The sequence below is a fragment of the Vipera berus genome, assembly GCF_964194415.1.
Source record: "Vipera berus genome assembly, chromosome: Z".
Classification (NCBI taxonomy): domain Eukaryota; kingdom Metazoa; phylum Chordata; class Lepidosauria; order Squamata; family Viperidae; genus Vipera; species Vipera berus.
This window is the reverse complement of record NC_138205.1, coordinates 105,472,390-105,485,149: the sequence shown is the minus strand read 5'-3', so window position 1 is coordinate 105,485,149 and position 12,760 is coordinate 105,472,390. Positions and strand designations below refer to the sequence as shown.

Here is a 12,760-nt window from a genome sequence, read left to right as displayed (position 1 = left end):
TCTGAGACGGCTGCATGAAAGCTAGTGAAATCAGAAGACAGTGTAACTGACCTTAAATCATCTTCTCCAAGACGCATGGCAGAAGCAAGTAAAGTCTGTTCGTCAGACTCCTTTCTGTCTTTCTTTGGCATTTTCAGTAAATTGAGCACAGCGTTCCTCAGTCACTGAACTTAACTAACTAAACGCTTATCAGCATCAAAAAACCCCAAACCATCCTCTGCTACCAGGTCAGAAGGGTAAATCAAACAAAACTCTATCAGAGAGCGATGAACCGTGGTTCATTTGATGCATGATAAACAACAGGTAAAAGAAAGAAAACCCAAAGTATATATTCTACTATTAATTTTTTAATTAAAAAGAAACTTGTAAAAACACAGAAAGACTCATGACTACATGTCTATCTCACCAGAGAGCACAAAGGAAAGGAAAAAGAAAGTAAGTTTTGTTTTGGACATGTGCACACAGTAATAAATATAAAACCAAACAAAATACATGTGACACTCACCATGGTTACAATAACAATTCAACTTGCAAAGAAACAGACTGCAACGAGCTGTTTGGGAATGGCAGCAGGCGATTGAACAGAGGGCCGTATCAACATCCGGTAGCGCGTCCCCGCTGTCTTCAAGCAGTGATGTGCTCCGACTCTCTGGTTTCGACCCGTGGTTCCGGGAACAAGGGTGAGGAGCCACCTGAGCTCAGGCTTGTGTATTTTAACGCCAGGTCCGTAGTTAATAAGGCTCCTCTCATCCGTGATTTGGTTGAGGAGGAACGTGCGGACCTGGCTTGCATTACGGAGACCTGGTTGGGCCCAGAGGGTGGTGTCCCTCTGACTGAACTCTGCCCACCAGGTTTTCGGGTGCTTCACCAGCCTTGGGCTCAGGGTAGGGGCAGGGGTGTGGCGGTGGTAGTGAGGGAGACCTTATGTCCGCGGGAGGCCACCGTTGTCCAGATATCCAGGTGTGAGTCACTCCTCCTGAGATGTGGCCCTAGGGCTCAGTTGGGCTTGCTGCTGGTATACCTTCCACCTAGTCGCGTAGCAGCAGCCCTGCCTGAACTTCTCAATATCTTCTCGGGGTTGGTGATTGAGTTCCCCAAACTTATGATTTTGGGGGACTTCAATCTGCCATCCCTGGGGGGATCATCAGAGTTGGCTCGGGAGTTCATGGCTTCCATGACGGCCATGGACCTGATGCAAGTAATTCAGGACCCGACTCATGGGGGGGTCACACGCTTGATTTTGTTTTTTTATCTGGACGGTGGTTAGATGATCTGGGTGGGGGTTCTCCAATTATTATGCCCCTGTCATGGACCGATCATCATCTCCTGCAGCTGGCCTTCCATTTCGCCACTCCCTGTCGCAGGGTTACGGAACCAACAAAATGGTTCCGTCCCAGGCGCTTAATGGACCCTGAGTGGTTTCAGATGGCGCTCGGGTCCCCGCCTGCCGCCTTCGCTCACAGCCGATGCCTTGGTGGAAGCATGGGAAAAGGCAGCCACAGAAACACTCGACCGCGTTGTACCCATGCGGCCCCTTACTCGGCGCAGATCCCAATGGGCTCCATGGTTTTCCGTGGAGCTCCGGGAGATGAAGCGTCGGAGACGGGGCCTAGAGAGCTGTTGGGGATCCAGCCGGTCTGAATCCGACCGATTATGACAAAGGTCCTCTACGAGGTCTTATCTCGTGGCGATGAGGGCGGCAAGGTCTAACTGCTTTGCTACCCTCATCGCATCCGCAGATAACCGCCCGGCCGCCCTGTTTAGGGTGACCCGCTCCCTCCTCAATCAGGTGAGGGAGAAGCCCTTGCAGGGTCGTGCCGAGGAGTTTAGCCAACATCTGTCGGACAAAATCGCTCAGATTCGGACCTGTCTGGACCCCGACTGGGCAGAGTCTGATGGAGGTGACACGAGCGGTCTTGGTGATGTTATCTGGGAAGAGTTCGACCCTGTGACTCCGGAAGATGTAGACAGGATCATGGGAAGGCTGAGCTCCACCACGTGTTTATTGGACCTGTGCCCCTCCTGACTGGTTTATGCGGCTCGGGAGGAGACACGAGGCTGGCTCCAGGCAGTGATAACTGCTTCTTTGAGCGAGGGTAGCTTTCCCGCCGCCTTGAAGGAGGCGGTGGTGAGGCCCCTCCTCAAGAAGCCTGCCCTGGACCCGGCTATTTTGAACAACTATCGTCCGGTCTCCAACCTTCGCTTTCTTGCAAAGGTTGTTGAGAGCGTGGTGGCACATCAGCTCCCTCTGTTCCTGGAGGAAGCTGATTATCTGGACCCATACCAATCGGGCTTTAGGCCCGGGTACAGCACGGAGACGGCATTGGTCGTGCTGGTGAATGATCTCTGGCAGGCTCGGGACAGGGGTTGTTCCTCTGTCCTAGTTCTATTAGACCTCTCAGCGGCTTTCAATACCATCGACCATGGTATCTTACTGCGGCATCTCAGGGGGTTGGGAGTGGGAGGCACTGTTCTTCAGTGGTTCTCCTCCTACCTCCTGGGACGTTCGCAGTCGGTGCTGGCAGGAGGGCAGAGGTCGGCCTCGAGGCCTCTCATTTGTGGAATTCCTCAGGGGTCGGTCCTCTCACCTCTCCTGTTCAACATCTATATGAAGCCACTGGGTGAGATCATTCGTGGTTTGGGGGTCGGGTATCATCTGTATGCTGATGATACCCAGCTCTTCATCTCCACCCCAAACCACCCCAGTGATGCCCTCGATGTGATGTCTCGTTGCCTGGAGGCGGTTCGGGTCTGGATGGGAAGGAACAGGCTTCGGCTCAATCCCGACAAGACTGAGTGGTTGTACGTGCCGGCATCTCAGGAAACTCAGGTTATTCCATCTTTAACCATGGGGGGTGAGGTGTTAACACCCCCCCGTAGATAGGGCTCACAACTTGGGTGTCCACCTGGATTCACAGCTCAGTCTGGAAGATCATATAGGAGCTGTGACCAGGGGGGCCTTTGCCCAGGTTCGCCTGGTGCGCCAGTTGCAACCCTATCTGGACCGGGATGCCCTGCGTACAGTCACTCATGCGCTCGTGACCTCTCGTTTAGACTACTGCAATGCTCTGTACATGGGGCTGCCCTTGAGGACCACTCGGAGGCTTCAGCTGGTGCAGAATGCGGCCGCGTGAGTTATGATGGGGGTCTTCCGATACTCCCATGTAACACCTCTACTCCGCAAGCTGCATTGGCTTCCAGTTGCCCTCCGGGTGAGATTCAAGGTGCTGGTGATTACCTATAAAGCCCTAAATGGCATGGGTCCGGATTACTTACGGGAGCACCTGCTGCCGGCGTCAACTTCCCTTCGTCCTGTGCGCTCCCACAGAGAGGGCCTCCTCAGGGTGCCGCCGGTCAAAGAGTGCCGGCTGGCGGCCCCCAGGGGGAGAGCATTCTCTGTGGGCGAGCCAGCCCTTTGGAATCAATTACCGGTTGAGCTCCGGATGGCTCCTGACCTTCGCTCTTTCCGCCGTGATCTGAAAACTCACCTATTTGAACAAGCCGGCCTGGTCTAATGGGTTTGGGGTATTTTAATTTGTAATTTGTAATTATTTATTGTAATGGGCTAGTTCTATTTAATCTTATTTTTAACTTTTGTATATTGTATTTTTATTGTATTTTTATTGCCCTGTACACCGCCCTGAGTCCTTCGGGAGAAGGGCGGTAGAAAAATTAAATAAATACATACATACATACATACATACATACATACATACATAAATACTGACAAAAAACTAAAAAATGCAGTGGCAATACACACTAATCTTTTTTCACTATGACTACCTTCACAAGTGGCAGAGAAAGCAATCCATTTCTATTTCATTCCTTGTTCAGGTGCAAACATTTTCCTTTCCTTTCAAAGTAGACGGTATAATGTTATTTGGTTAGCACTGCTAGCTAAAGAATACTACAATTATTAATTTAAAAATGGCCGAAAACATTCATACAGATGTAACCCAGTAAACAAGCCTATCACTTAAATTTTATAATAATAAAAATCTTTTAGTTAATCTTTTACAGCATTCTATTAGAGCAGAGGTCCCCAATTTGTGAACTGCGGCTCACTACCAGGCCGTGGCCTCTTCACAACTGGGTGATGTGAATGGCAGACCAGCATGTGCCAGAGCTCACAACCTCACTTACACAGGCAACATACACCAATGCTCACAGCCTCACTTGTATGAGTGGTGAAACGTGTATGTACCTGCCCCTCACACAAAACCATCCCTTTTTTTTCCCTCTCCCCCGCACTGGGCTGCCAACTGGGAAAGGTTGGGAAATACTGTATCAGAGGGAAAAACAGAGGTTAGACTTCATTAATTTGCCAATTAAAACACTGAATGAGAAACGTAAAAATAGAGTCCTGAACTAGTCCATGCCTAACCCAAAATATTGCAGATCTTTTGATCCATATACACATAATGAAACATGACTACCTTGTACCAGGTGGGCTAAAATGTGACTGATCTGGAATGATTTATTGGGAGGGAGGGGAAGAAAGAAGTCACGACTAGGAAGGCATTAAGAAAATTGAGGGATGACAGGCTGGAAAGATATATTAGGGATGGGAGGTACGATATTAGTAGGGTATGTTGCACCAGAAATCTATTTCTTAGTGCTGATTTCATTGCAGTATAGAAGAGGGGCATACATAATACACTGTGGCAGCAGAAATCAAGGAGGGAAGAAAAACTAAAATACCGGTAATTTAGTAGAACTTTCAGAAAGCTATATTTTGTTCCAAGTTAAAAATGTTTTCAATTTTACACATCCAGTATGAAAATTTGTTCTAATGCAAAACTAGCAGACATGAACTTTTATTTGATGAAATTAGGATAATATTCAGGGACTTGGAGCATTCAGAAGGCAGACGTATAGTACTTGCCTGCAACCATGTAGCTCTGGAGAAAGATGTAGCTATTTCAAAGAGTTGTAGACAGTAATATATTTGCTTCCACTTATGCTATGAAGCAACTTTTCTGAATTATTCCTGAACTGTTGTCCAGATATTAACAGAATTCTTAACATGACTACATAAGATTTTCAAATTTTTATTTTTCTTAATTGCATGTCCTCTTTTCAACTTATCTGTGTACTTCTTTTCTATTCAGATACCTAGTTTACCTTAGGTAAGGCCTTTCTAAAGTAACACCCACTGTCAGAGATTCAACTAACTGCTGCTTGGAAGAGGGTTCTGGATTGAATTCCTGCACTTGGCAGAAAAGAGCAGATGGAGGGAAACAGTGCTCTCTTGGCCTCAAGAAAAGCTACAGAAATACATTTATTTCACCAAACTTTTAAATCTAAGAAATTAATTTTATTTCCTAAAATAAACTGCTGAATCATTTGGAGGGGTGGCTAACAATAAATCTAATTAATAAATAGATTTGGTTTGTTAACCTTTTTTGTCTTATATTTTAATAACCGCTAGTTGCCTTAAGTATTTACTTGAACAAAAATGGTCTGATTCGTACTAAATAAAACGTATATATAATTATATAATAAATATGTAGGTAAACTATGCATACATAAAATAAATCTGCAGGCCAAAAATTAAACCACAATCCATAAAAAATATTTTTCTACAGTTTTTAATATATAGTTCTTCATTATCTACTAAGGCAGATGTTTCAAATTTTCAGGCTGTGTTAAAAACAAAGTCCTGGAATACCTGATCAAGAGGATAGAATTTCTGAATGTCAGCTGACTAGCTGCACCCCTTTTGCTACATCCTAGAAAACAAAATCCTACAATCCAAGCAATTATGATAGGAATGAGGAGTTTAATGTGTTGCAATTTTTTTTCTGAGCTCTATATGCAGAGAATTTTTTAAATTCTTTTAAAACTTTTCTTAGGAAAAAAAGAAACCTCCAAAGAGATTGGGGGAGGGATGAAATCTCTGTGAGAGGCTAAAGGAAAAAATACCCGATTGCCACAATTGTCCTACAGTTGTTCAAATAAAGGGCATATAGCAAAAATATCAGTGTGTGCTAACTTAGTCGAAATAAAGTTACTGTATTGTTTGGCTCTTGCTTTCCCCATAGACTGCTACCAACTAATTCTCAATTAGTGCCAAAAATAAATTGTGGTAAACTCAAAATGAAATCAAACATTTCCAAAATGTTCTTAGCCACATGGCAGAAGCAAAACTATGGAGAAGTTTACAAGCCCAGAATGAAGCTAAATTCCTTCCTATACTATACCATTAATCATGACTTAGCTATACATTAAAATGTATTATTCTTATTATTACAGATAAACATGGCTATCTCAATATTTTATCATTTATCAAACTTATTTTTAGAGCAATATATCTTCTTATCAGTATGCATTTCATAATAAACTTATGTTAATGTAAAGCCTTGAATAAATACATTTCTGCAATGGACAGCATTAATACAAATACATTTGGGTATAATTAATGACCAGAAAAAATATCCACTAACACACGATTTATTGAGCATTAATTCTAAGAAACGTCCAACAACTGGGCTTGAAAATATTCATAAAATGAAAGCAGGTATATTAACTTTCTGAATTGCATTTCTTGATAACTTTTATAATTGTCAAGGAGAAAACTCACCTCACTAAGTGCAGAACGACAATATTTTCCATTTAGTTCAGCTACTTCCTCCAATCGGAAAATTTAAGCAAAACGTTGGCTTCTTTAGAGATTCTTGGCTAATAGCACTACATGGTATTAAACCAACAGAATTATAGTCATGGAAACATATGAAAATACCAATCACATGTTTTTTAAATATAATTTAAAATCTCTTACTGAGGTCAAAAATGAATTCTTTCCCAGGATTTGATTTCATACTGTATTTAAAATATAATTATATTCATTTTCTCATACTATTATTCCCTTTTGGTGCTCATTATAACCTTTTTTATGAAACACTAAAAAAAGCTAACTAGTGAATTATTTTTATGGTGAATATATCCAGCATAGCCAAAATTATAAGTAACAAGGAAAAAAATAATGTTTCTGATTATAAATATAATTTGCTGTATTCCTGAATGAACATCATAGGCAGACTCCTTGAAAGCCAAAGCTTTCTCCAGGAAAAAAATAATATTTTGACCTGAAATATTGAAAATACAATAATTTATGAGCATTTCAAACTACACTACACAAATTGGAAAATGTATAGGCAATTTAAAATGTTCATTCAACCATGAAAATGTCCAAAACTGGTCATTAGTAAAAGCAGTTAATTTATTTAATACTCTTGAGCAATCTATACAAGACATTGAGTTTTTTTACTATGATAACATTATCAAGACTCTGATCCTGCTGCTAGGAATTTCTTCTTCAAATGACCATTGTCCTGCTGAATTCCAGAACCACTACTTTGCCTCATTATAAAATTACATATTTGATATTCAGATTTTGCTGATCATTTAATAACAAATTTCCATCTTGATACATTATTCTGTAGCCTTTTCTTAAATTTCCTCAGTATTTTTAATAGCAAAATACATTAGTGCAAATTTAACATTATTCAATTATTAAACATTGTTAATATGGTATCTGTAAATCACTGTACACTGCACCAAGCAAAGAGTTTGGACTTTTGAAACTGAAGCTGTTCTTAAATCCAACAGTGTAGTTTAAATGTTGCTAATAGCATCACTGTTCCTCACATATCTTTTTAATATCCTCTCAAAGTATTCTGAAAACTTACCTCCATTACCTCAGAAAAGAGAGCAGAAAAACACTCCACATCTCCTGAATAACAGTTGGGATTATCACACAGCAGCTCTAAGGTTTATAATGTATAATACACTCCTTTTTTGTCTTTCCTATTTCTTGGTGTTACCAAAGGCTATCAACAATCTTTCTATATCTTTTTTTAATATCACTCTAAACATTTTATGAATCTCAGCAGTCCCTCATAATCCAGTACCAGCTTTCAGCACAGATTTATCTCTTCCAATCACATCCTTAAATAAGTAAATCGAAATGTCTTCCTGCCTTTGGTTAGTCAAAAGTTGTTCTGATATAAGCCCCAACAGAGTGAATAAGAAACTACCATCTATTTGAATATACTATTTTTCATATTTCAAACTACCAAATTTCTATAACCCTTTTGATTTTCATGTTTCTTTTATATCATTTTTATTTTGCAGATTATATCTTACAGTGAACTTCTTTAAAAAATATTATTTACAATGGACTAGAACTAGTATTGCTATCAAAAAGCATTCCCACTCACTGTAAGACTTTTTCCAATTTATAACAAAAGAACATTGCATGACAGCAGTATCAAAGCTGTGTTCTGTTACACAACTTCTTTAAGAGATACAGCATTTTCTTTATGCAAAAGTATTTATACTGTCATAAATCCCAATGCATTGTGGTATTCCATGGTAAGAAGTCTTCTATTAATTCCTCTGCCAAATTCTTAGTACTTTTTCTTCCCCCAGTGGCAATCCTTTCCATCCAAGCCAGTGTTCCTATTAAATAAAGTAATTCTGCAAGCTAGAGTTATTTGGAAAGTAGTTCTGTAATGTTTAGCTTATCTAATTCACAAGAGAAAAATGTTTGACTGCATTGCACTGAAGCTTATCATAAATAAACTAATTTGCCATTCTTAAATAAATTTGATTGGTAATTCCACCTTTAATTTACTTGGAGAGGAAAACACACACCACCAATGTGCTATTAAGTAAAACAAAATTTTGAGAGCACAAGCACACAAAGTATCAAGTAATCCAATTTCTGAAGCCATACAAACTCAGTTCTAGAAACAATCACCCAACTCACTGTCACTGCCATAACATTTTTTTTATCTCTGATCCTTGTCACATACATTACTGATTTGCTCCTGAGTTCTTTTCAGTCTTTGCAATTCGGGTGTGTCAGTAACAATGCTGAAACCTCTTCCTTTGCTTTCTTCAAAATCTCGCTTGTACTTGACCTATAAATAAGAAAAAGAGAGACAGGGCAAGACATTATAAAACTAACTTCTTTGCTTGAAGGTAATTTTAAGTATGAATACAGTGAAAGAATTGGAAGAGTTTTAATCCACAAACACCTTCAATTTTCATCATGCAGAGTTAGTTATTTCAAAATTATAACCAACAGCAAGGTGCATGGTTTCAATTACAGTAGCAATGAGTACACCAATGGAAGGCCTGAAAGATCACATTTCTTCATCTTCAAGAAAATTGATCTATTAGATTGCTAAAAATTGACATCAATTTTTTTAAAAATCTGCCAAAGAGATTATATTGCATAAAATAAGTGGAAATAACTCCTGTCAGTATTTTCCACTCTTCTTATTTATTTTTAAATGTCCCATATTCACAATTTTGGAGAACTGACTGAAGAGGAAGCATAATGGCAGTAATGGAGAAGAGGAAAATAGAAAATGAAGAAGTCCCAAAAGATCTAAAGTATAAAACCTGAATACCAAAGGCTTTGTATGACAAGGGGAGCAACTGATATGTCCGCCAGACCAGAACAGTTTAGCCAGTGGCGTAGCGTGGGGGGTGCAGGGGGGGCCGGCCGCACCGGGCGCAACATCTGGGGGGCATGCTCGCACTCGCAGCTCTCTGCCCCTGCCTGGCTCACTCACTCTCTCTCACTGCAGTGCTGGCTGTGCGAATCCGATCCGAGCCACCGGGTTGCCGCCCACTGTGGAGGGGGGGTGCCAGGCGTGCGGTGCGGTTAGGGGGCGCAAATTACTTGCCTTGCCCCGGGTGCTGACAACCCACGCTACGCCACTGAGTTTAGCCAATACCATCCAACATCTTGAGTGAGGCCCAGGCACTGGCAGCAGAAGGGAATCCCAAGTGTTTCTCAGGAATTTGCACAATTGGTCATCAACAACCAAGAGAAGACAGGAAAGTTGAGAAAAGTCCAGCAGCACTGCTAAATCTTTTCCAAAAGGGCTTGGACATTAACATTGGAAAGGCTTAGGTGCCAAAGAAAAAAATAGTCCAAAACATGGGTGCTAATAGAGCTTTATGGAAAGTACCTCTAAAGTACCTCATATTAGTAAAAGCCTTCCATCAAGTGAGCAACTCAGATGACCTAGGCTGACAAGCAATGGTAAGGCAAGGTGAGTTGGAGGAGGGTTGGCATTAGCCTGAAAATCTGGAGAAGGACAAGGTTAAACAAAAACTAACTAAAGCAAAGTATTGTATAAAAAGGGGTAAAAAGTGTGTATATGGAATGGAGATCTACAAAGTAATATTATAAATTAGATAAAATATAATATAAGATAGAGAAAAATAGAAATTAGAGAATTTCTAGAAATAAGGAAAATAAAGTTTAATCCTTCTGCTTACGAAGAAAACTTTCTTATATTTTTCTCATAATAATCCCAACTGAAGAAAATTGTTTTGCCTCTAGGCTGATTCTGTCCTTTTTTCCCTCCCCAAATAGGACTTGCACAGTCTCTTGCTCTCTTGTTTCCCAATGGTGCTCAGGCTAGAAAAGGTTGTCAATTACTGTATTAGGCCAACCCTTATCCAGCTAAATGCAAAAAGAAATAAATGTCTGAGAGTACTGTGTTGTTGAGCAAAATGATGTCAATGAAATAAATCAAGGGAGATCTATAATACATATATGCATCCATATTAATATCAATGCTTGTCTGAGCAAGAATAAACAAGTTTAGTAAATGAAATAATCCATGGTAAGAGCAGAAAGGAAATTTTGGAGAAATTTAATGTAAGTTCTTTTTTTCTGCATTCCAATATTATTTGGATACTATTTACAAACAGATTGACTTTTTATCAGTTCTTCCTCTCTTCTCACAGACTGATAGTTAGAAGAACACATTTGGTGTTAGATTTACACTAAGTGCTATCGATTTTTATCAACCATCTGGTGTCAGTGAACTCCTGGTGAGGAGCACTGAATCTAAAAGGCACCAAAACTCCATTATTTTGTTTTTAAAAAGGCAAAAAGAAAATGCAATCATCAAGATGAAAAGAAACATGAAACGACAGAGATTGACAGACATTAAAAGGAAAGGGAATGATGTTTTTTATATTTATGAGACTGAAATGACAGAACTTTAGTTCATAATTTAATAAAATTTAAATTTTAGATATAAAGAAATTTGCTTGGTTTTTGCAACTAAAAAGAAAAAAATAACCCATTTTAAATCAAACATTCATTCTCTTAAAGAAATAGTAATACCAAAATAAAAGAAATGATAAGATTTATGTATTTGACACAATTGACACAACTTAATCATAACACTTCCATGGTGACATCATGCACCCATATATGAAGCATCCAATTTATTTATTTAAAGATTTTACGTAGCCACCAATATTAATACATAATTCTAGGCATCTAGCAATCTATTTAATAGATAGATAGATAGATAGATAGATAGATAGATAGATAGATAGATAGATAGATAATAGATAGATAGATAGATAGATAGATAGATAGATAGATAGATAGATAGATAGATCTCCATAAACATAGTTAAAATAAACCCAAAAAAGAAAACTGAGACAGCACATAACAAATTTACAGAACACACACAGACATCAAGTCCCCTGACATCCGTTCCCTGACATCCAGAGAAAATGTTAGGTCTTAATGGCCTTTCTGAAGCTATAGCTTATAACAGTTACTAATAATACTAACGATAGTTAGTTGTATGACAGTAGTGCAAATATGTGTAGATGTCCCCTAAACCCAAATCCAAATTTTTATTACATTAGAATGTTAAAATATAATAATTATTTGTAAATATCCTCATAACACACCCAAATAGAAAATTACTTTCTCTCCTGTTTAACTTAAAATAAATTACTAGATTTTTAATTACAGGATGTAGTAGGTACTACTATACTGTAACAAATGCTATCTGAAATAGCTTGGGCAAAATGGTAATAATTATAATATTGTCCATATTCAAACCTAGATGTCAACTATCAGTGAAAAGTTATGCATAAACAGATTGGACACCATTTGGAATGAAGAAAATATGAGAAATGTAAGTATTATCTCTACCAGTTCATAATCAGGAGAGGGTCCTGAAAAATGTAAATAATAATAATAATAATAATAATAATAATAATAATAAGAAGAAGAAGAAGAAGAAGAAGAAGAAGAAGAAGAAGAAGAAGAAGAAGAAGAAGAAGAAGAAGAAGAAGAAGAAGAAGAAGAAGAAGAAGTTGGAAGGGACCTTGGAGGTCATCTAGTCCAACCCCCTGCTCAGGCAGGAAACCCTATACCATTTCAGACAAATGGCTGGCCAGTCTCTTCTTAAAAACTTATAGTGTTGGCGCATTTGCAACTTCTGGAGGCAGGTTGTTCCACTGATTAATTTTTCTATTACGAAATTTCTCCTTAGTTCTAGGTTGCTTCCCTCCTTGATTAGTTTCCATCCGTTGCTTCTTGTCCTGCTTTCAGGTGCTTTGGAGAATAGCTTGACTCCTTCTTCTTTGTGGCAGCCCCTGAGATATTGGAACACTGCTATCATGTCACCCCTCACCCTTCTCTTCTTTAAACTACACATACTCAATTCCAGCAACCTTTCCCTATATGTTTTAGCCTCCAGTCCCCCAATCATCTTTGTTGCTCTTCTCTGTACTCTTTCTAGAGTCTCGACATCTTTCTTACATCGTGGTGACCAAAACTGGATGCAGTATTCCAGGTGTGGCCTTACCAAGGCATTGTAAAGTGGTATTAATACTTCACGTGATGTACATCTATAAGAATTAAAATATAGTCTAGACTCTAGCCTACATTTCTACAATCAATTTTTTTAAAATATAG

At 39.4% G+C, this 12,760-nt stretch overlaps 1 protein-coding gene across 4 annotated transcripts in view; it reads right to left on the bottom strand.

Annotated features, from left to right (window-relative positions):
• LOC308678210 (LIM zinc-binding domain-containing Nebulette) overlaps nucleotides 1-12,760 on the bottom strand; it is a 203,538-nt gene that overhangs the window by 104,484 nt on the left and 86,294 nt on the right. For all 4 annotated transcript variants that reach the window (XM_081345217.1, XM_081345216.1, XM_081345218.1 and 1 more), the window contains exon 4: nucleotides 8,820-8,927. In XM_081345217.1, the coding sequence (XP_081201343.1) occupies nucleotides 8,820-8,927 (108 nt within the window). The remainder of the gene's footprint in view (nucleotides 1-8,819; nucleotides 8,928-12,760) is intronic.